This window comes from Medicago sativa, chromosome 8 (assembly GCF_051527215.1).
Source record: "Medicago sativa cultivar Bolivia chromosome 8, Bolivia_mono, whole genome shotgun sequence".
Classification (NCBI taxonomy): Eukaryota; Viridiplantae; Streptophyta; class Magnoliopsida; order Fabales; family Fabaceae; genus Medicago; species Medicago sativa.
The window spans coordinates 18362657-18385959 of record NC_140756.1 but is presented as its reverse complement, the minus strand read 5'-3'; the positions used below and the strand labels follow the sequence as shown (position 1 = coordinate 18385959).

The 23303-nt window shown below is 32.1% G+C and overlaps 1 protein-coding gene across 1 annotated transcript; it reads right to left on the bottom strand.

The window, feature by feature from the left end:
- Positions 1-6164: 6164 nt before the first annotated feature.
- LOC146897504 (transcription factor MTB1-like) lies at positions 6165-8954 on the bottom strand. The gene has a single exon (XM_085731982.1). The coding sequence runs from the start codon at positions 8585-8587 to the stop codon at positions 6716-6718; it is 1872 nt and encodes a 623-aa protein (XP_085588108.1). The 5' UTR covers positions 8588-8954; the 3' UTR covers positions 6165-6715.
- Positions 8955-23303: the final 14349 nt, after the last annotated feature.

Below are 23303 nucleotides of genomic sequence, written 5' to 3'. Positions count from 1 at the left end.
TAGAAGAATTCAAAGAAGCTATGTTTTCTATGCATCCTGACAAATGTCCGGGCCCTGATGGTTTCAATCCGGGATTTTATCAGCATTTCTGGTCCGTTTGTAGTGAGGATATTTTCAATGAATGTTGTCAGTGGATGAACGTAGGTCAATTTCCTCCTTCGTTAAATTCTACAAACATAGCACTCATTCCTAAAGGTAATGAACAGAAGACGATGAAGGATTGGAGACCTATAGCTTTGTGCAATGTCCTTTACAAGTTGCTTTCAAAGGTCCTTGCTAATCGACTAAAGAAAATTCTACACAAATGTATTGCCGATTCACAGTCAGCTTTTGTTCCTGATAGGTCCATCCTGGACAATGCATTAGTGGCCATCGAATTGGTTCATTACATGAAGACAAAGACAAAAGGAAAAGAAAAAAGTGTGGCATTGAAATTGGATATAAGCAAGGCTTATGACAGAATTGACTGGGCTTATCTCCAGGATGTTTTGCGAAAGATGGGCTTCTCAGAGAAATGGATCAAGTGGATCATGATGTGTGTTGAAACGGTTGATTACTCCGTAATATTGAATAAAGAAACTGTTGGTCCTATTATTCCAGGTCGAGGTCTAAGACAAGGAGATCCGTTGTCACCTTACCTCTTTATACTCTGTGCTGAAGGATTATCGGCGTTAATCAGAAACGCTGAAAGTAGAGGGGACATACAAGGAGTTCGTGTCTGTCGTATTGCTCCAAGAGTATCTCACCTTCTCTTTGCTGATGACTGTTTCTTGTTCTTTCAAGCTAATGAGCAACAGGCGAATGTTATGAAGCAAATCTTGAATCAATATGAGGAGGCATCAGGGCAAGCTATTAGCCTTCCCAAGTCGGAGATCTTCTACAGCAGGAATGTTGAAGAACCACTTCGACAATCTATAACTACCATTTTGGGAGTTAGAGCAGTTTTAGGAACTGGGAAATATCTTGGTCTACCCTCAATGGTAGGACGCAGCAAAAAAGCAACGTTCAGTTTCATTAAGGACAGAGTTTGGCAAAAGATTAGCAGTTGGAGTAGTAAATGTTTGTCCAAGGCAGGTAGAGAAGTCATGATCAAGTCGGTCCTACAAGCTATTCCTTCCTATGTTATGAGCATATTTAGGTTACCGAATTCACTCCTGGATGAAATAGAGAAGATGATGAATACTTTTTGGTGGGGTCATGGTGGCTCAAGCAACAGAGGTTTGAACTGGCTATCATGGGAAAAACTATCTGTCCACAAGAATAATGGTGGAATGGGTTTCAAAGACTTAGCAGCTTTTAATGTGGCAATGCTTGGCAAGCAAGGGTGGAAGCTACAAACTAATTCAGAAAGCCTCGTCTCAAGGATCTTCAAAGCCAGGTACTATCCTAATTGTACCTATCTAGATGCAAAGCTGGGTCATAATCCAAGTTTTGTTTGGAGAAGTATTTTTGAAGCAAAAGTGGTAGTTAGACAAGGAGCGAGATGGAAGATAGGTTCAGGGTTTAATATTCCCATTCTTAGTGAGCCATGGATAGGCTCAGGTCTCAGTATTCCACCTGTGGGGGATGACATGTTGGACCTCCAATCCTTTTCGGTAGGTCATCTTATTGATCAGGAAGTTAAAGCCTGGAATGAACCGTTGATTCGAAATTTGTTTGCAAATGACACGGCACAAAGTATTTTGAATACTCCTCTACATAACCAAGTACAGACGGATACATTAATCTGGAAAGCGGAGAGGAATGGGCAATATTCAGTGAAAAGTGCTTATAGGATTTGTATTGAAGAGGTCATAAATAATGATCATCTGCGTAAGCCTGGGTTTTGGAGTGGTATATGGCGGTTGAAAGTTCCTCCCAAAGTTAAAAATTTGGTATGGAGAATATGTAGAGACTGTTTTCCGACTCGGGCGAAGCTGCGAAGCAGGGGTGTAAATTGCCCCTCAGAGTGTGTCAGATGCGACGATCCCCACGAAGATAGTTATCATATATTGTTTCACTGCCAGTCAGCTATTGAGGTCTGGCAAGCAGCCAACCTTTGGCACCTTATCTCCCCATCCTTGGTCCAGTACGATAATGCTCCTGATATCATTTTTAACTTACTACAACATTTGACTGCAGCACAAATTGAGAAATTAGTGTCTGTAATTTGGAGTATTTGGAAAGCCAGGAATCTTAAGCTTTGGCAACAGGTGTCAGATTCGACATTTACTATTCTGGAAAGAGCAAGACACTTGCTAGAAGGTTGGAGAAGTGCTAATAGCAAACAAACCCTCAATCAGAGGTCTTCTCATAATAATGGGAATGTTAATCATAGTTGGAGGAAACCGAGAAGCGGTAGATACAAATGTAATATTGATGCATCTTTTCCACACAATTCGAATAGAGTCGGGCTAGGAATGTGCATTCGTGACTCTGATGGTAATCATATCCGCTCAAAAACCATTTCGTTCACTCCAGCTTGTTCCATAGATGTTGGAGAAGCTCTGGGATTACATCACGCGATTCGGTGGATTTATGAACTTCAAATACCAAATGTTGATTTCGAGGTTGATTCTAAAAGGGTTGCCGATTACTTCAACAAAGGCCGTGGAGATGTCACCGAATTTGGATCTATTATGGATAGTAGTAGACAATTTTGTAATTCTTACTTAACAAACTCTCATGTTGAGTTTATTAGGAGGCAAGCAAATGAGGTTGCTCATACTTTAGCCAAGGCAGCCCCATCTACAACTGGCTTCCAGATCTTTGATGATATTCCTACATGTATTGTTGATTTGATTCTTAATGAAATGGTATAAGTTATTTTCTCTAAAAAAAAAAACATTGTTTTTTTCAAAAAAGTAAATTCAAACTGAATCAAACTACATATTGTAATCTTTAAAGTTTAAATTGAGTGACTTTTTACCTAGGACTAGTTTAAACTAAACTGCAAACACCCTAACCAGAGTCGGCCCAATGCATTTGTAGGCTTAAAACGGATTTAAATTGAAGCCTTTTAAATATGTTGACAATGAAACATAAATAATAATAGGGTTTGGCTAACATGTGCAACATTGCACATGTTAAAGCAACTAAAATGGGAAACCTTTTAGGGTTAAATATGTTTTTGATCCCTATAAAATTGGAAACTTATAAGTTTAGTCCTTACTTAATTTTAATAGCATTTTTAGTCCCTACAAAAAATATTTACATATAATTTTAGTTTTAGTCCCTGCTAAAACAAACTTTGTTTAATTATCTTTAAACTTTTAAATTATTGAATGATTTTTTTTAGACAAGTTTAGAACATTATTAAAGGTTCATTTACTAAAATTCAGAATTTTTTGACATGAAATGAATTAAATATAATTTTTTTTAAATGAAAAGTTTTAAGTTAAAAGTAACAAAAATTTGGATATAGAAATCAAATTTTGAGATAATTTTTTGTGGATAAACCTTTAGTAGTGTTCTTAACACATGTAAAAAATTGTTTAAAAACTTAATAGTTTAAGCATAATTAAACAAATTTAAATTTACTAGGGACTAAAATTGAGTGCAAATTTTTTTTTATAGGGCTATAAAACCTATTAAATTTAAGTGAGGGTTAAACTTAAAAAGTCTAATTTTATAGGGACCAAAAATATATTTAACCCAACCTTTTATTGAAAAACACAAATTATTTATGAAAAAGATACTCCTACATAGTTAATATTAATACACAAGTTTCAATGCAAACTTACCAATTTAAAATTTTTAACATGTGCAAATTTGTGTAATTTTATTTGAGGCATGTCAACACTAAATATAGGTATCGCTCACGATCAGGGTTTGAACATTGAACTGGAAGGTTAACACAAAAAATTGCTACCTTTGAGATCAAACTTGCAACATAAACTACAAGTCTACAACTCCCATTTAACCAAATTAGACGCAAAAATGTTTAAAGAATTTAGCTCATAAAAATATATTTAAAGTGAAAAAAATTCAGGGATCTAATGTTAGACCTAAAAACTTTGGGGGCCAAGAATTACTTTAGTGGCATCCCCTTAGGCTATCCCTGACCATAGGGTCCGTACAGTTTGGCTTATTCTTTTATAAAGTGATGTTGGGCAAGATTGGTCGTGGAGACTCAACAAAGTTGGAGAAAACTCTAATATCACATAGCACTTACACAAATATAGTCTTTATCTATTACCTATCACTACCAACAAAATTCTCTACAATAAAATTCAAACTCAACGCAAATTCTTATGAAATACTACCTCCGTCCCTAATTATAAGACCCTTTTGAGAATTTTTTTTGTCCCTTTTTATAAGACCCCTTTGCTATTTTCAACTACATTAATTATTTCTTTACATACATGCCCCTATTTATTATACATCTTTTTCTTCAATAAGCAATAAATAACATGTTGAAAACATAAACCAACCCTCTCTCTTAAGGGATAAAATTGTAAAACCAATAGTAATTACAAACATATTTAATACAAATATCCACTATCTTAATTCCCGTTATTTTTTCAAAAGGGTCCTATAATTAGGGACGGAGGTAGTATTAGTTGAACCATTAACAAATAAACCAACTTACGTGGACCCTATTTTACTTATTATTTTAGTAGTGGTATTCGATCCTGAGATTATGAGACTTTTTTTTTTTTTGAGGAAGAGATTATGAGACTTTTATTATTCTAAGTTCGATTTTTTTTACAATAACATATTCCAAGTTCAAATTCTACCAACAGTGGTCATTGACCCCCATAATCAATGGCCATTGACCCAAAAAGAATAACAAAAAAATATAGTAATGAAAATTGGTGTGTGATGGTAATTTAATTCAACAAAAATGAACCTAATCAAACGCAAGAAGTCCATGCAAATCTGACAAGACCTTGCTGGGATATGTCACGTAACTTATGACTCTTACACACACTTTCCCATGTCTTGTCATTTTTCTCCTTGTTGTATTGTTTCCAAATTCACAGGTCCTAACTTTCATTTACTCCTGTAATTAATACTCCCTCCGTCCCGGAATATCTGACTCATTTATTAAAAAAAATGTTTCAAAATAACTGACTCATTTCAATTTTTAATACAACTTTCATCATTTCCAATACAATATAACTCTAATTAATATTACTTTCATCATTCTCAATACAATATATTCCACTTCCCCCTTTATTTATATATTTTTCTTAATCTGTGTGAAAAACCAAATTGGGTCAGATATTCTGAGACGGAGGGAGTACTAACAACAACGAGTCACGTGCACCACATGTTCCTTGTCCTCACAAAACTCATTCAATGATAAGAACTAAGCACGTGAACGTTTACTAATTCAAACATTAAAATTAAAAGCATATATTAAAATCAAAACACGAGTCACACGATGCAAACCACAATGCAGGACCACACAATGCACTATATATTACTTCTATTTATATAATAATTTTGCACCATGATTATTTGTTGCTTAACACATTTTTTATTATTGTTTAGGCTTCTTTTTCAGTTTAGTTATAACTGCTTTTCAACCTTGGTCCTCAGGTTAGGTACCTTTCTTTGCCTAAGATAGTTAGAGATACCTCAAACTCTTTATAGAAAGATGAAAAATAACAAAGTAAGTGTCTACAAATTAAGGGTTAGTAAGTACTTTTCCTCCTTTTCATAACCAACTAGTAGTCCTTTAGAATCTATTTACGGTTAGTGAAGTTATTAGATTGAGACCAAGAATCTAGTATGCAAAAGTTTGTCTGTCCCTCCTTGGTTTCTTTTTCCATTTTCAAACAAACAAATGAAAAACAAACAATTCCCTTGGGCATGCAAAAAGAGGTAAAAATTATGCACTAGTTCAAAAAATGATCAAGATTCATTGCATTAAGTAACAAAAACGTGCATTAAATACATTAATTGATTTCAACCATGATTTAAAATCGGCCAGCTCACATTATAACTTCACCAAAACATCCTTGTGCATGTTGACTAGATCACGGCCGATGTACTATGATTTTGTCAAATTCACTGTCGATTTAGACATTCACTAAATGATTTTCATCGATGATTTAAGATCAGACGGTCAAAAACGATAAACATGTCACACATTTACTATGTCAATAAAAACACAAACACACATACAGATAAAAACTAGATTTAAAGGCTATAAAAGTAAGAAACATGCTTTCCAATTTGGATAAAACTCTTTCTTTAGAGTAGGTGGTGAATTTTTACAAGAAACTTGCATTTCTAGTAAGAAATGAAAGATATTGTTCAAATGGGGATGGGGATAAAGCATCCAACATAAGAAAATATTACATCACAGAAATTACCCTAGACCACATAATATTCCCCCCAAAAAAAGAGAGCATATCTTTATCTCTAAAAATGATACAAATGACAAAAGAAAACCATTAACTAATACTTTGCTGCTATGCACAGAACTTAGTAGAATACAAGAAAGAAAAAAACATCCATATGACCAAAATAAATGCTGTAGATTGGTTAAAGCTGAAGAAAACAATGGACCTTGCAACAATAATACTTATGATAAATAAACTGTGTATACTATAGACAAACATAAATTTGCTATCCTACACGGTTAATAGGAGCTATTGCCTATTATTCTACTTCTCTAGATCACACTGCATTTGTTTTAAATCCTCTGTTGTAAAGCAAAATTTCTGAGAAAAAAATGCAGATTTGTTTGTTCTTCTCTATGTATCATGAATATGAACTATGGCTATAAGGAGTTGGTTTCTTTGGAAAATGCTGCAATCAACTTCTCCTTTGTCAGCTGCTCGGAACCTTGTGACTTAATTATGAATGTGTGGAAGACAGTATCATTTGCAGCATTGAGTTTCGACTCAACGATATCGATTTCGGTGTCTTTGAATGATTGGACGAGTTTTGAAATAGGATGAACATCAATAGAACAACTCACCTTTACGATAACTCCATCTTGTGCAGCTTGAATATCGATATCAGGAGCACTGCTTTGATGATTTTCTGCTCTAGAGTTTGCTGGCAATACCGATGATGATCCATCTCTAGAAGCGATTCCTAATTGCTCTCTCTCGGATTCCATCGTCTTGAGTTTTGCTTGAAGCTCGTTGATGTAAGCAATGGCATCTCCTAACAAAGATGCTTTGTCCATCTTGGAAATATTCGGCACAACAGCTCGTAATGCGTAAAAACGCTGGTTTAGCTTCTCGCGTCTTTGCCTCTCTGCCTCCACATGATTGAGGGGTTCTACCCTTCCATTTGCTGGCTTTCTGCCACGTTTCCTTGGCCTCCTATCATCGGAGGGACTAGGATTCTCCTCCCTGCAAGAAGCTTCAACATCAGAAAGCTCCGATTCACCAACAATTGATCTCACTGAAGGTCTCGATGTGGCTCCTGAAAAATCAATTTGCATTTGTGGCTTCCGTTGCTGTTGATAGTTGTTGAGCACGAAATCTTGCCTCACACCGTTTGCTAGCTCGGCTGCATTGCTCGATGAAGGCCTAGGAGCAAAAACATCGACAGGCGCATGCTGCCTCACAACTTGACTACCTCTCCAACTTGAACCCTGAACACCATTTGGAAAACTAATTCCATTCCCATTCGGACGGCCTCCCCATGATTGCCTATCATCCATTTTCCTAATAGCAAGTTTCTCCCGAAAATGTGTGGCCGAGTTCAAATCCTGCCCGAAAATCTTGGGAACTCCAATCCCCTCAACTCTACTATGATTATTATTATTCTGATGATGAAGATGAAGATTACCATTATTATTACTATTGTTCTTAACACTCTCCCCAACTTTCAAACAAGAAAAAGGAGCATTCTCGTCTCTCTTTCCATCCAACGATGAAATCGACTTAACCCTAGCAAACGATGATTGTGTTGAAAACACAGATTTAATAGTTTGCAACAATTCAACGCTCTCGCCAACAATTCTAACAGAACCCAATTCAACAACACCTAAATCAGTAGGAACTAAAACAATAGTCTTAAATCCAACAGATTTAGCCAAAAAAGCCCTAACACAATAATCAGAGCTACTAGATTTCAATGCATCACATAACCACAAATGCTTCCCAGATGCAAAACACTTACCTGGTCCACCATGTCCATTAGGAAAAGAGAAATACATTGATGCAAGAAAGAACATCTCCGTATCGGTCACACGGTCCAATCCAAAAGCATAATTGTCATCATCTAAACCACCAAATGTCGCATGAAGCTTCTGCAACACACTTTTCCTCATTCTTTGTTGTTTTTCATCTTCAACAACACTTTTCATCCCCAAATTCTGTTCCTTTTCCTCCTCTTTAGGTTCCCTACAACACCCATCTCCCCAACCTAAAACCCAATCACCAAACTTTGACTGAGAAATTCGCCAAAAAATCGCATAATTCCAACTGAAATTCGAAACGTTAGATCTTTCAACTAGATCAGAAAGCTTGTTTTCAAGATTCTCACCACTCCCAATTGCTGTCAAAAGATTCTCATTTGAAACTGAATTTGTAACCAAATAATCAAAAGCATTAACACCTAAAACTTCAACCACCATAGCTTTTTCATCTTCATTCCATAACCTATTTCCTCCTAAACCCACTTCAATCTTCATCCTCAAAACAAAACCCAGACACCAAAATCCAAAAAAATCTCAACTTTACACAAAAATCAACAAAACCCACAACTTCAAACTAATAATACCCTCAATCTCAGATCTCAAAAAAATTCAATTTTGAGTTCCAAAAATTCTCAGAAACTGTAAAACCAAAAATAAGATTCATGAAGAAACAAAGGACAATGATTGAAGAAACAACAATGGTAAAAACAAACATCATAAGTAAACAAAGAGTTGAAACATATGAAACATGTTCCAAACCTTGGGAAAAACTAGGATTATTGTTTTTTTTTTTTTTTTGCAATGAAATGAAGGTGTGGAGAATGAAAAGAGAGAAGAACGGCGTTTGCGCTTTTCTACCTGTGAGGTTGTAACTGCTGCTGCAAAAGTGTAAACAAACAAACGAGGAGTGTGGTTTTTTGTGTTAACTAGGGTTAAAAAGGTTAACCATGGTTAAATTGTTGGAAGTTGAGAGGTAATAAGTACGATTATTAGTTATGCTTTTGTTTGTTTGGTCCTAGTACGATAATCTATCTACCAGTCATCTACTATAAACCCTACAAAATGAAATTGAAATAGGAGTAGGATTTATTGGTTCAATTCTTGTACGGGCTTGTTGGTAATAATATATACCGATTCAAAAAAAAAAAAAAATTGGTTCAATTCTTGTACGGATCTTGGTCTATAACTATAGAGGAGTCCATTTGATTGACAACTTATGAGACAGCCATGATTTATAAAGAAAAAGTATGTATTGCATGAAAACCAAAGCAATAGAGAGATAAAGTAAAAAATAATGTGAGTATGAGAGAGAAAGTTGTCACAAAATGGATGTTCAAATATCATTTTTGATAACTATAAACTTGGTTAAGAACTACTATTATATTTTCAATTGTCATTGTTTAACAGGTCTCCTTAAGGACATTTGTTAAGGATTTAAAAATAATAAAATAATTGATAAATTTTATGAAGAAAAAATTACTTATTTTTTTTAAAAAATTATGTGTTAAATGCATCGCATCATTTTCAATATAAAATTTCTTCTTTAAACTTTATAACAAGTGCATTTGTTAGCATTTCCTTTGTTTAATTGATATTAGAACGGTTTTAAATTTAATGTAGATTTGTTTCTTTTAATTAGGAAATATTGAGCTTAAGTTCTAACTATTCGATTTTGATCCAACAATCACAATAAGTTGTATGTGTCAAATTATTGACTTCAATCAATCTTAATCTCTACAAAACTTTATGGGTGTTTGCGATGCGATTTAAATTGATTTTGAGATAATGAAAAACTCATTTGGTCCAAAGATAGATTTTTTTTACAAAAATAAAAATAAACGATATTCATTCGTTCAAATTGATATAGTACATTGGTACAATATAAATTTAAAGTCGTTAAAAACAAAAATGATGAATCTGCGAACAAACTCACAACATCCATGTCAATACCATAAAACGGCAGAGTACATATGCCTACAAATATGACAAACTTCAAGCCACCGAAATACTTATATTTCCAATCAAATTTAATATGGTTTAATTTGGATTAGTTTATTAATATTTTAATTACAAATTATGTTATACTAATTGATTAATATTAATATTTTAAAGACATAATAAAATAATAGATTTGATGTAAAATATTATATATATATATATATATATATATATATATATATAATATCAAAAATTAATATATAGAATAATAATGGTCGATTAAACTAATAACCAGTATTAAAAAAAACAATCAATAACAAATTGAGCTCAAGCGGTTAATGAGCTTTATCGAAGACGAATCGTTCAGGAGAACCTAAGTTCAATTTCTCAGTTGAAAAATATTTAGCTATGTCATTCTTACCTCACGATCGAACTCTGAATTATTAGAAGTCATTTTCCTTAAGAATTAGAGGGTTAACATCAAATAAATTTTAGTTTACGATGGTTTAAAATTGAACACATCTACACAACACATAAAAAAAAAAAAAAAAACTCTTTTTTGACAAAACTACATGTATTGATGCAAGCATCAATACATGTTGTTATATTAGGGGCTTCCTTTTGTTGTAGGTCATTTAGTGAGGATCATGGGTGGACCAAAAAAAAGAGGTCTATATTAGGGGCTTCCTTTTTTTACACATGTTGTTATAGGTAATTGTTTTTTTTTTAGGGATGCTATAGGTAATTGTTATTTCTGTAAGTTTTTTTTTTTGTTTTTTTTACGCATGTTGCTATAAGCTAATGATCACTTTTTTGTTATAGTTTTTTTTAAAATATAATATAAAAACTACTTAAATATCATTTATTATAATTTTATGAACAAACTATGAATTAGATTAGATTTCCAATAAACATGTGTAACAAATTAATATTTTACGTAGATGAAGGACTTATAAAAAAAAGAAATATAGATGAAGGAAACACCAAAACAGTGGGCTATTATTATTTGCAAGTAGATGGATATTTTAATTTTAGATTGATAAGGACAAACTAACCTTCAAGTTTAAGAAATGATTTGATTACATTATTTATGGTGCTCGTGCTGAATAGTGGAACCAACAATAACTCACATGTGACTCATAGTTATGAACCTTTGATGTTTTGTGTGCGCAAAGATGAAGTCGGTAGCTTTGTTTCTTACCAAAAACATTAACAAAGCATTGAGTTTACCACGTAATAATAAATGGTACGGAAAATATTTGCAACTCTCACACTCTTTTCCTATGATGACAAGTTGCTATGTTCATAAAAAAAAGGAAAATTGTCCAAAACAAAATGCTACTACTACAAATGTCTTTAGAGAGGATCGAATAGGTACTTACACATGTAATACCTTTGTCTTTAAATATAAGATTTTTGAGAATTTTTTTATCCATTTTTACAACACTCCTTTAGGCTTTGTTTGGATTGATGGAACATAACGGAGCGGAATGGAATGGAATATGATGGAATGGGATGGAACGGAGCGGAATGGAACAAATGTTTCGTTCCATTGTTTGGATATTTTACGACGGAATGGAACGAAATTTTCATTCCATCGTTTGGAAAATGGACGGAATGGTATGTGTTACATTTTTTTATTCCATTTTTACCCTCATTAAACAATATTGCTATGTATAATTAAAACAGGTATTAATGTTTTATTAAAATGTTTTGTTCAAAAAAAATGTTTTATTAAAATGTTCACTTTTAATCTCTTATTAAAATGAAGAAGAAAATGATCATAGGCAAGGTCTAAAAATTAAACAAGGTCTAAAGCTAGAATGAAGAAGAAAATGAGAGAAGAAATTGATCATAGGCAAGGTCGAAAGATAGCAGGAAGAAGAAAACGAAAAAACTGAATTATGAATTTCAGCTTTGTACGAGAACCACAGACAATGTCGAAAGCTACAGGAAGAACAAAATGAAAACGCAAGGTGGATTTAATAAATAAAGGTGATGTACAAAATGGATAATATAGTAATTTATAAATTAAGAGGTTGGATTCCATCCTATACCTCCCAAATTGGAGGGGAAGAAAAATGAGAGAAGTGGATGGAATGGGATGGAATGGATACCATCATATACCATTCCATTCCACTCATTTTTAAAATATCCAAACAATGGAATCACATTCCATACCATTCCATTCCACTCCATTCCATCCAATTCCATCAATCCAAACAAAGCCTTAATATTTTCAACTATTTCAATTACTCCCTCTATATTTAATTACAAGACCGTTTACAAAAAAAATATTTGTCATTAAATATAAGACTCACTCAGAAGCGGATCTGGACTTAAAATGTTGGTGAGGCACATTTTTTTTGTCAAATAATTAAATAAAACTAAATTTAATAAGAAATTATATTAAAAGTAGTTGTAGCAACCAAAATTACAAAAAAAAATACTCTATATTCCATTTGTTAAAAATGAGCTAAAATTACATCATTACTAATAGTTCTAAGAAGTCTCTTTTTATATACGTTACAAGACGATCATTTAACCATTGAACACTCGTCTTGTTACTTAGTTGACTCTGTACATATTCTTCATCCTGATTCAATTTCAAACAATATAAAATCAATTTTAGTAGTCAAAACCTTATAATAGTTTGACAAACATATGTTGCTAACAATAAAAACTCAATTTTTAGGTCTTTTGTAAACCCCTTCTTTTTTAGGGACAAATACACCCCTTATTAATACTATCAATTTATCTTTGGCATATCCAATCGATGGTTTTGGCGTCGTCAACGTTGCTGATCCGGAGGCTTGAGATTTCAGAGACTTGAATATATTCATATGTGTAAGCTTTTGTACTTTGTCGTTTTATGCTATTAACATGGATGTTGTGAGTTTGTTCGTAGATTCGTCGTTTTTGTTTTTAGCGAATTTACATTGTATTGATGTACTCTATCAATTTGAATGAATAAATATCATTTATTTTTAGTCAAAAAAAATACTATCAATTTATCTTTGAATTTGAAAAATAGCATTAAATGCATTTATATACAAAGGTAATTTAGTAATAGTCAAATATATTTTAGACAAATTATTACTTCAGCATACCCATATTTCTTTACCCACATTTCTGACATGGTTTTTGTAAAGTGTTCTTAAAAAAAAAAGGACGGAGAGAGTATTTCTTTATCAACATACTCATATTTATTTTATATCTTTTTTTCAATAAAGAATAAATATCACGTGGAAAACATAAATTAACCCACGCTCTTGTAAAATCAATAGTAATTACAAACAAATTAAATATTACTACCAACTTTTTAAATTTTTGTTATTTGGCCAAAAAGGTTCTATAATTAGAGATGGAGGTAGTAATTTTAATATAGAAAATGTGTATTTATTTTTAAGAGAATGACAACAAGTGCCCTTAGTGATAACGCAACAAAAGGTTAAATTGCGGTGCAAGTTATCTGTGTTTTGAGAGAAAATTCATAATTGAGAATTGAGAGAGAAGAAGAGAATGTTCTCCTTGATTGCAAACTTATGATTTTCATTAGCAATCAAATTGGGTTTACAAGTTATCTATGTACATTACTTGTTATACAAGTAATTGTCCAAAACTAAATAACTTGCACAAAAGTAGCTAACAAACTTAACAAACAATTTTAACTACTTATTTCAACTAACTTGAGCTTATCTCAACTAACTTGAATTAAAAACTAAAATCCTCTCTTAATTCAAGTTATTTAACTTCACCATTCCAATCATGCTCCTTAATATGAAAAAATTGTCAATCTTAACAACTTATGTATACACATCAGCTAGCTACTCCTATGTAGGACAATGTATAACCTTAAGCATTTTTTGGTTCAATTGTTCTCTGATAAAGTGAAACCTTGCCTCTATATATTTTCTTTATCCATGTAACATTGTATTCTTAACCAAATCTATAGCATATTTTTGTCAATGAGCAATGCAATAGGCTTACAAACTTATGTCTTCAATTCTTTCAACACATAACCAAATCACCTGTATTGCTTGACATGTTGCTAAGCAGCCTGCTATATACTCAGATTCACAAGTTGAGAAAGCAACCACTGGTTGTTTCTTGGTACACCATGATATTGGAACATCAAGAAACTTAAACAAGTATTCAAAAGTGTTTTTTTTGTCTTACTTATCTCCACACCAATCTGCATCAGAATAAGTAACTAGGCTCATAGCAGTTCCATTGACATTTTCATAGAACAATACGCAATGATCTAAAGTTCCTTTGATGGATCTCATCACTCTTTTGGCTGCTAGTAAGTGAGAGCTTCTAGGTTCACTTATGAACCTGCTGATTATACCAACAACAAAAATTATATATGGCCTACTATTGGATAAATACCTCGGTGATCTACAACTTGTTTGAACAATGTAGGGTCAACTAGCTCCTCATCTTCATTCTTTACAAGCTTCATATTCACACCAGCTGAAGTAGAGGCATAATTACACCTCATCATATTAAATCTCTTCATTCTTTACTGTCTTTCCTAATTTCCACCTTCAAGAATTGGAAGAAGAGTGTTGAAATTGTTGTTACCATTCATGGTTTCTTGCACAAGGTTTCTATAATTAATTCTTCTATGATTGCGTGTTTGAAGCTTATTTCCTCCCTCATATATGAACTAGAGGCTCGTGAGGCCGATTTGTCAGCGCAATAAAAGGATTACTTGTTGTGCAAGTTATTTGTGATTTGAGAGAGAATTTGTAACTGAGAATTGAGAGAGAAGAAGAGAATGTTATGGTTGAGTGTGAACTTATGATTCTCATTAGCAATGAATTTGGGTTTACATCATATCTATATGCAAACTATGTGTATTACTTGCCATACAAGTAATTATCCAAAACTAACTAACTAGCACAAAAGTAACAAAGAAACTTAACAAACAATTTAATTACTTATTTCAACTAACTTGAGCGTATCTCAACTAACTTGAATTAAAAAGTAGTAACTCTTAGGGCACCTGTTTGAAAAAAAAACAAATGAGGTAAATTTTTATTTGAAAATGTGTAATCATTACATTTTTAATTGTTTATCTTGCAAAAAAGTTAAATTTTCAATTTAAAGTTTCCTTTTATCATTTCTTTAACCAACGCTCTGAGAGTATTCATTAGCAAGACCCTTATTATTATGACAAGTGAATTTTTTTAATTTGATATTGACAAAGTGTATTTTATTTATATTTTTAAGACAAAATTTCTTTTAATAGATTACTTAAACAATACTCTAATGAAACCTTTTTTACATGACTACGATGACACTTGTTAACATGAGTTTTGTTCTAAAATGAATTACTAAAGTTCCTTTTAAGTATTATTGATTTTTGGTGCCTCAATTCATTTTAGTTTGTGAATGTATGAGAGCCAGCATGCCAAGAGAAATCACGATGAGAACGCTCTTGACTTTAATGATGGAATTCCAAGTGGAAGACATAATTAAGGTTTCGATGGCCAGCCTTCTGGACTTATTTAGAAGACGATGCTCCCAAAATGCCAATCTAGTTTACATCTTCTCAATGATAAAGTTAAAGCACTTTTTGTTGCCCTACCGTTGAGGATGAGGAAACCAAGTTATTTATCAAGAGAAGTGAAGTTCCAGTTGTTGGAAATTATAGTGAAACTATTAATCTTTGCACTGGGAACACACATTAAGGAGAAAGAAAACTCTAGACTTTGCAAGGGTGAGCATCATATCTTTACCTAAGAGCATGAATTGGCTTAAAGGAGAGCATCATGTTACCATTCCAGAGAAGGATATTTTTTTTTTCTTTTATAAAAATTAAAATGAAATTAGAATAAAATAATTAGTTTATTTTTTATATTAAAAGCATATACTACTCCCTTAAAAAAATATTTTACTATTAAACTACTTATTTTAAAAAAAAATTCTTTTGCTAATAAATTGTTCAATATGAATGGACCGAATAATTGCCAATAAAGTTAGAAGGGATAGAAAACACAATCAAACACTCTTCAATTAATGGAATCATAATTGCCATTAAAGTTAAACAAATAAAGATGCCTAGGAACTAAACATGTTTTGATTTATTTGAGGTTTGAGGATTTGTTTGAGGTTTGTACATAAACAAGTTGTCGAGGCCTCATCAATAGTGGACCTGATTGGAGTGTACCTCAAGGAAAATAAAGTAGGAGTACAATAACGTTTATTCCATTGTATTATGCGTACCTTCTCAGTTTTATATAATGTGTTTCATTTTTTATTTTTATTTTTTTGTCTTAGATGAAGTGGTAATCCACTGAAATTAAACTCACACACAACTGTGAGGTCCCGGGTTCGAATATGAATGGACGATAAAGTGAGAAGTTTATTGAATCTTAAAAAGTATGTACATTTCAAATGAGATAGAAATATTTTTTTTTTGTCAGGTAGTCTAGTGGCTAGAATTCACCTTATAAGGTGAATAAACGGGGTGTCCGGGGTTCAAACCTCGACCCCTGCATATTGCATATAAAAATACATTGTCCTACCAACTGAGTCACGGAACAATGAGATAGAAATATTAATCAATACTCTTTTTTTTTTTTTTTTTATATTAATCAATACTCAATCAGACTACGATGTGTACATTTTTTTTAGGACAAGCGATGTGTCAACTTATTTTTTCTTTTGAAAGAAGAGATGTGTAAATTTCTTAATAAATTGTTACTTATATCAATTTTCAATACAAAATAATATGTTAAAAACAGATACCCCTCTAGTTTCTTATATCAATATATTTTGGATATTAAATAAGGGAAAAATAGTTATTTCACCAAAAAAAGTTAGATTTAATTATATTTGAGATTATTTGTTTTATATTTTTTAAAAACTAAATTTGATATAAATTATTTGGAGATTATTATTCAGAGACTTTTAAAAAATAATCAACCATATGGTCGAAAAAATATTCAAAGTGAAAAATATGCTATCTTTGTAATGTTGTATCTTATGTTCACATTTAGTGACACTAATCTTCGTCTCTGTTATTTATGGGAGAATAGAGATTGACACTTTAAGAGACTCTATACCAATCTTCCTTCCTTCTGCCAAAATTGTATTCGTAGTATTACCATTGATCATGACACTGTTAATAGTTATTAAATATGTCATGAATTCAGACTCAAAATCACACCAATAATACTATGATGTGTAGAGCAAAAGAAAGTAGTAACCAATATCAAAGTAATCACAAGCAACAACAATAACAAAACCTAGATCTAATCTAGGAATCAAAGTGAAAAGCACAAAACCACAAGCAAAAGATAAAGAGAGAAGAGAAACAAACACACTAAGAAATGTTTACCCAGTTCGGTCCAACTTGACCTACTCCGGGGGAGAGATTGATCTCTTTAATCCACTATCAATGAGTTCTTACAAAGAGAAACAAAAAAGGGTTAAAAGAAATTAGCTTAACATCCCACAAAGAACAAACCCTAATTTATACCATTTTTTCCCAATCTCACCATTGAACAAGACACTCAATGATTTTCACTCACCTGAGTGTTTACAAATGTTTTCCAACCCAATAAAACTTCTAAAAAGAAGACTTATCAAAGACTCTCAATCCTAAAGTTACCTCCTTTGATTTCCCAAGTTTCTCTCTTGAAACCTCGCTCAAAACATGAAGAATGAGACCATTTATAATGTTCAGAATACGAGAAAATCGGGACCGAAGTCACAAAACCAGCCTCCGAAATTCACCATAGTACACATAGTACAGAGTACTATTTGATCCTTATCTGCCAAAATCGGACCCCGAAAAATGTCGAACCTACAACTTCAAATTCAGCCAAAAATTGGGCCACGATTTAGACAAATCGGGTCCCGATTTTGCACACCTCCATAACTCGAATTTTGAGTCATATATTATAACAAAATAAATCTAAAGAATAAATTTCCCTTTATAAAATTGAGATCAAAGAGAATAATTTTCTATGTAATAATCACTATTACTTTTAAGAGCAATGTTATTTGAACATCAATTTGATTGACAACCATGATTTTACAAAGAAAATTATGTATTTACACAAAAACCAAAGCACTAGAGAGAGAAAGTAAAAACATAATGTAAGTATAAAAGAGAAAGTTGTCACAAAAATTATAAAAAATGGTTATACAAATATCATTTCTCTACTTTTAAACGTTTAAAGAATGTTCTGAAGACGGTCGATAGGGTTTTCCCTTAGATTTCTTAGAGTGGTTATTTGAATAGGTGGTGGTCACGCGTTTACGGTGGCTCCCACCTAATCCTGTCATCGAAAACAATCACACACGTTTTTGCACATCTCGCATTCACACGCCTTCAACGTTTGAGTTTTTGTAGCCTTCCACGTGGCAGTGTGTTGTGCATTCATTCATCTACCGACGAGGTGAGCATCACGTGATGTTCACGTGAACCAGGTTGGCCCATCACAGAAGAAACGAGGGCACGTGAAGTACATTTATTTATGATGACTTTATTATGCATCTTTGGCTCCTTTCATGCCTAAAAAACAAAATATTATGTTCGTTTCTATTGCTAAATGCAGTATGATATTGATACCATTATTGATAATCTTTTACAAGGTTTAATTTAGTGATATGTGCAGTTCAATACAATATTCTCCTTTCTTTCTATTTCAATACATAAATTCAAGGTTTTGTTTGACAAAATAAGGTGCAATAGATAGGTTTGCAGATGGGGTTGATAAATTTATAGTAAATAAGTTATTGATTATGGTCAAGTTAGTTAGTAAGTTGAATTTAAAATAACATATAAAACAAACAACCTCGAGAGGTTAGTCGGATGATGTTCACTTGAGATTTAAGAGTATATCACCTTATGTCTACAGTTCGAATTTTTCAGGTAATCACAATTCATGTGTTTGATACGTTCATTCAAAGTTTTGATTTGTCATAAGAAATTAATAAAAAGTAATATTAGTAGTTAGAAAAACATTTAAAAGTAAAACAAAAAAATGTTATGTTATTTAAATTACACATTCTTTATACCTTAAAAATTAAGTACCAAAAAGTAGATTTCCTCATGTGGATGCTATAAGTAAACTCGGAATTAATATTCACGAAAATTATTAACAGAAATTAATTTCACATGTTGATCGAAATCCACTTTTGCAACAAATATTTTTTTTATATGTATTGGCCAAGGTTTGATCTCTTGACCAATTTTTTTTTGTATTGGCCAAAGGTTTGATCTCTTGACCAATTTTTTTTTTTTTTTTGTCAGCGGCTAGATTTACACACAATATGTGTGGAGAAGTGGGGAATTCGGGGTTCGAACCCCAACCCCTGCACATAATATCCCTGGTAGCTACCAACTACGCTACACTTACGAATCTCTTGACCAAATATTAAAAGCGACTTAAATATATTTGTTTTGGATTTTAACTGGAGTAGTTTATTTTATGAGCAAATAGTCACTTTGGTCCCTGACTCTGCACCTCGCTGTCACATAGGTCCCTGACTCAGGATTAAATACAAAAGTCCCTGACTTTGCACTTCCGTTATCACTTTAGTCCCTGACGTTAAAAAAATCTGTTAAGTGATGATGTAGCGCATATGAGGTGTCACAGGGAACAAAGTGAAAGTAGAAAATGGTCACTTTGGTCCCTGAACCAAAAATCAATATCCCCAAATTGAATATCAAATCCCTAAATCCCTAAATTTTAAATCCTTAAATGTTATCTAATTATCTTTTTTGTTCAAAATCAATCTTCCATTAAACACCAACATATTGTTAGGTCCCTGGCTGTGCATACTTACTATCAGTTAGGTCCCTGACAATGAATTAGCAAATCCATTAGCATCTATTACTCTTGATTATCGTTATATTCACATGATAATTCATATCTCTACCCCATAGGTCTGAGCATACAATAATCAAGAGCTCAAGATATATTTAAATGATAATTCATTTCTGTTAAATTTCTTTTAACATAATTTCTAACTCAAAATTTGTTCTACTTAGTAGGTACTAGTGCTACATCTAACATAAGTTGTTTATGTTTCCAAGTTTATTATCAAATTTCTCACTTTAATTTTTTCTTTCATGAGAAGCTAAAGCAACTAAAGCATAAGTTCTTTCATGTAACTTAATAGCATGAATATGATATTTGATACTATTGAATCAACATCTTCTTGCATAAATCTATATCATTGTCTATTCACAATGTCTTAAACTATGGTAATAATAATCACAACAGGCAAGCATGTGTATTTTAGTAAGTGAATTTATGCATTAGTTATTCAAATCTCTCCACCAAAAATTGGATATTGTTGTTGAAAGACACATCAAAAATCAAGCTATGACTCTAAAATACTTACAGGGATTATAATTAAACACACCATTCATAATTCATTTCTCTATATATGTAATCCTGATGTCATTATATACTAAAGGGAGAAAGAGGTAACAAAACCACAACACTATGGCACTACTATAAAACTCCAAACCTTAGCCCAACATATCATTGCCTCGAGATCAGCTTTCAAGCCAAAAAGGTCCCTAATAGCCAGGGACTTTAGTGAAATTTCGTGTTTACTGTCAGGTACCTAACTGATAGTAAATATGCACAGTCAGGGACCTAACAGTAGGTTGGTGTTTAATGGAAGATTGATTTTGAACAAAAAAGATAATTAGATGACATTTAAAGATTTAAAATTTAGCGATTTAGGGATTTGATATTCAATTTGGGGATATTGATTTTTGGTTCAGGGATCTAAGTGACAATTTTCTACTTTCACTTTGGTCCATGTGACACCTCATATGCGCCACATCATCACTTAACAGATTTTTTTAACGTCAGGGACTAAAGTGATAACGGAAGTGCAGAGTCAGAGACTTATTTGTATTTAATCCTGAGTCAGGGACCAATGTCACAGCGAGCTGCAGAATCAGGGACTAAAGTGACTATTTGCTCTTATTTTATTGCTATTATTTTTTGAATTCATTCCTGGATCAAACCAGCAAATGACGTGCATGGGTGCTACAGAACAGGAAACATTGTTTTTTATTATTTTTCTAAGATTGGAAAGTTACGGTGTGATAATTCTTAGGCATTAAGAATCTAAAGCTTTTGAAATTGCCGTATGAACAAAGTCACCGTCAACTTAAATCTACGTTGAGGATTAACATAATTTCACTTTTTTGTTGTTAAAAGGATTAACATGATTTCATCATGAGTGCATGAAGACAAATAAAAATAACGATTAATTAATTATAAATGGGGATGGATAATTATGCTGGCCCAAACATTCTCCATATAGTTGAAACGAGTACGATATATGTTTGCAAAAATCCTTGTCTAAGTAACCAAAATGTCTATATCAGTATGGGGACTAAGATTAGCGTCATTGATGCATGAAATGTCAATTATTTTGAGCATCAATAATAGACTTTCACCAACTAGTGTTCACACTAACTCTATAACAATGTATGATTTTCTTTAAAAAAAAAAACAATGTAGGATTTATTTTTCGGTATATTAACAAGTGTTATTAGGGCACATGTTAAGAATTTAAAAAAGGAATTAATTAACAAATTTTATGTAGAAAAAAAATTGTTTTTAGTGTTTTAATGATTACACAATTTCTATTATGAAGTTTTTACTTTAATATTCTTAACAAGTGCATTGAGGATATTTAATTTGTTAGTTTCTCTTTTACCGGCTAATGTTCACATTAACCCTATAAGTTATATCATCGTAGGATTTTGTTTTTTCTTTGATATTTTTTTGGGATGCTTTGTCTTTGTTTATGTGTTATCCTTATTTATTAATTTTGTTAAGTTTGCAGCAACTTAACCTAATTTTTTCCCTGCACTAATCCCTTATAAGGTTTGCAACAACTCTATCTTAAAATTTTGGCTCTAAATTTGCATCATATATGTTTTTCATTTCTCTCTCTAATAACTGTGAATATTTTTCAAAGCAAAAATTTAATAGATATATATCTTAATCCTTATCCTTATTATTTATTAATTTTATTAATTAGGTATGCAACAACATAATCTATTGTACACTTATTTAATACGTTTACAAATAGAATACCCTAATTTCCATGCAAACTCGGCTACCCTAAATAATTTGTTAGGAACCATGAAATGCCTTAATTTTTGATGTTTAACTATAAAAGTAATAAATAAAATTGACCCGTGCAACAATATAATTTTGTATTCTTTTTATCTTTATAATTTTTTTTTATTATCATTTGATTGTAATATTGTATCTCTAATAATCTAATTTGCGTTTATTGATCGACCCATAATCTTACGGGTTAAAGATTATTTATTGGTCTCTATTATAGTCGAGAAGACCCGTGCGTCGCACTGGTCAAAAGTCTAGTCTCTTATTTATTAAAGTTAACCCGGACGCTAATTGTTGCCCTAATTTTAACCTAAATTTCATGCTTGCTTTTACTGTATACCCCTGTTTAATTAAACCTATTTAATTTAATTAATTTAATCAAAATCTTATTTTCAAACGGAGAGATAAACATAAAAATCCAACAAATTGCTCACAAATTGCTCCTAATAAAATCCAACAAAAATCTTTTCCAAATAAAATCGACTCCATAAACCATCAAAACTCTTTTATTTGTCTTGCAATTTTTAACCTATTTCTTGACCGATGGCTGGAAGAAACATAGAAACTCTTTTGTCCTGTCACTGTCTAACTGGTAAACACTTAACACACATATATCATCCTCTTCACTGCCCAAGGAAAAAAATCAGAAGCACTAAACCTCTTTAGTCCTTTTTTTGTGTGAAGTTTTTGTTAGTTTGGATAGATAAATCAGCTTAAAGCTTTTAAATAGATGAAAATTTGATTTTGATTGTTTTTGACAATAACTATCTCCCTCGGAGAGTTCATTGGAAAACCTAATTGTGAATACTTCTTATTCTTTCTAACGATTCGGTTTCCACCTTTGAGGTAATTCTCACATGTGCTTATCGAATGGTATCATATCATTCTCTGTGAATTTGAGAGCAACTAAATAGTTTATTTTTCTTTGATTTTGACATTGTGAAATTATCGAATTTGATTGCTTATGGTGTTGTCTGCTACGAGATTTCTATGATTGTGTATATGACATATTAAATTTAATTTTCTCAATGAAGCATTTTGTACCAAATCCAGATTATGGAATTTAATGTAATCAAGAAAAAATTACGATCAGGAAAAGGACTCTAGAGAGTGGAGAAGGACCAGCCTATAGGCACATTTTT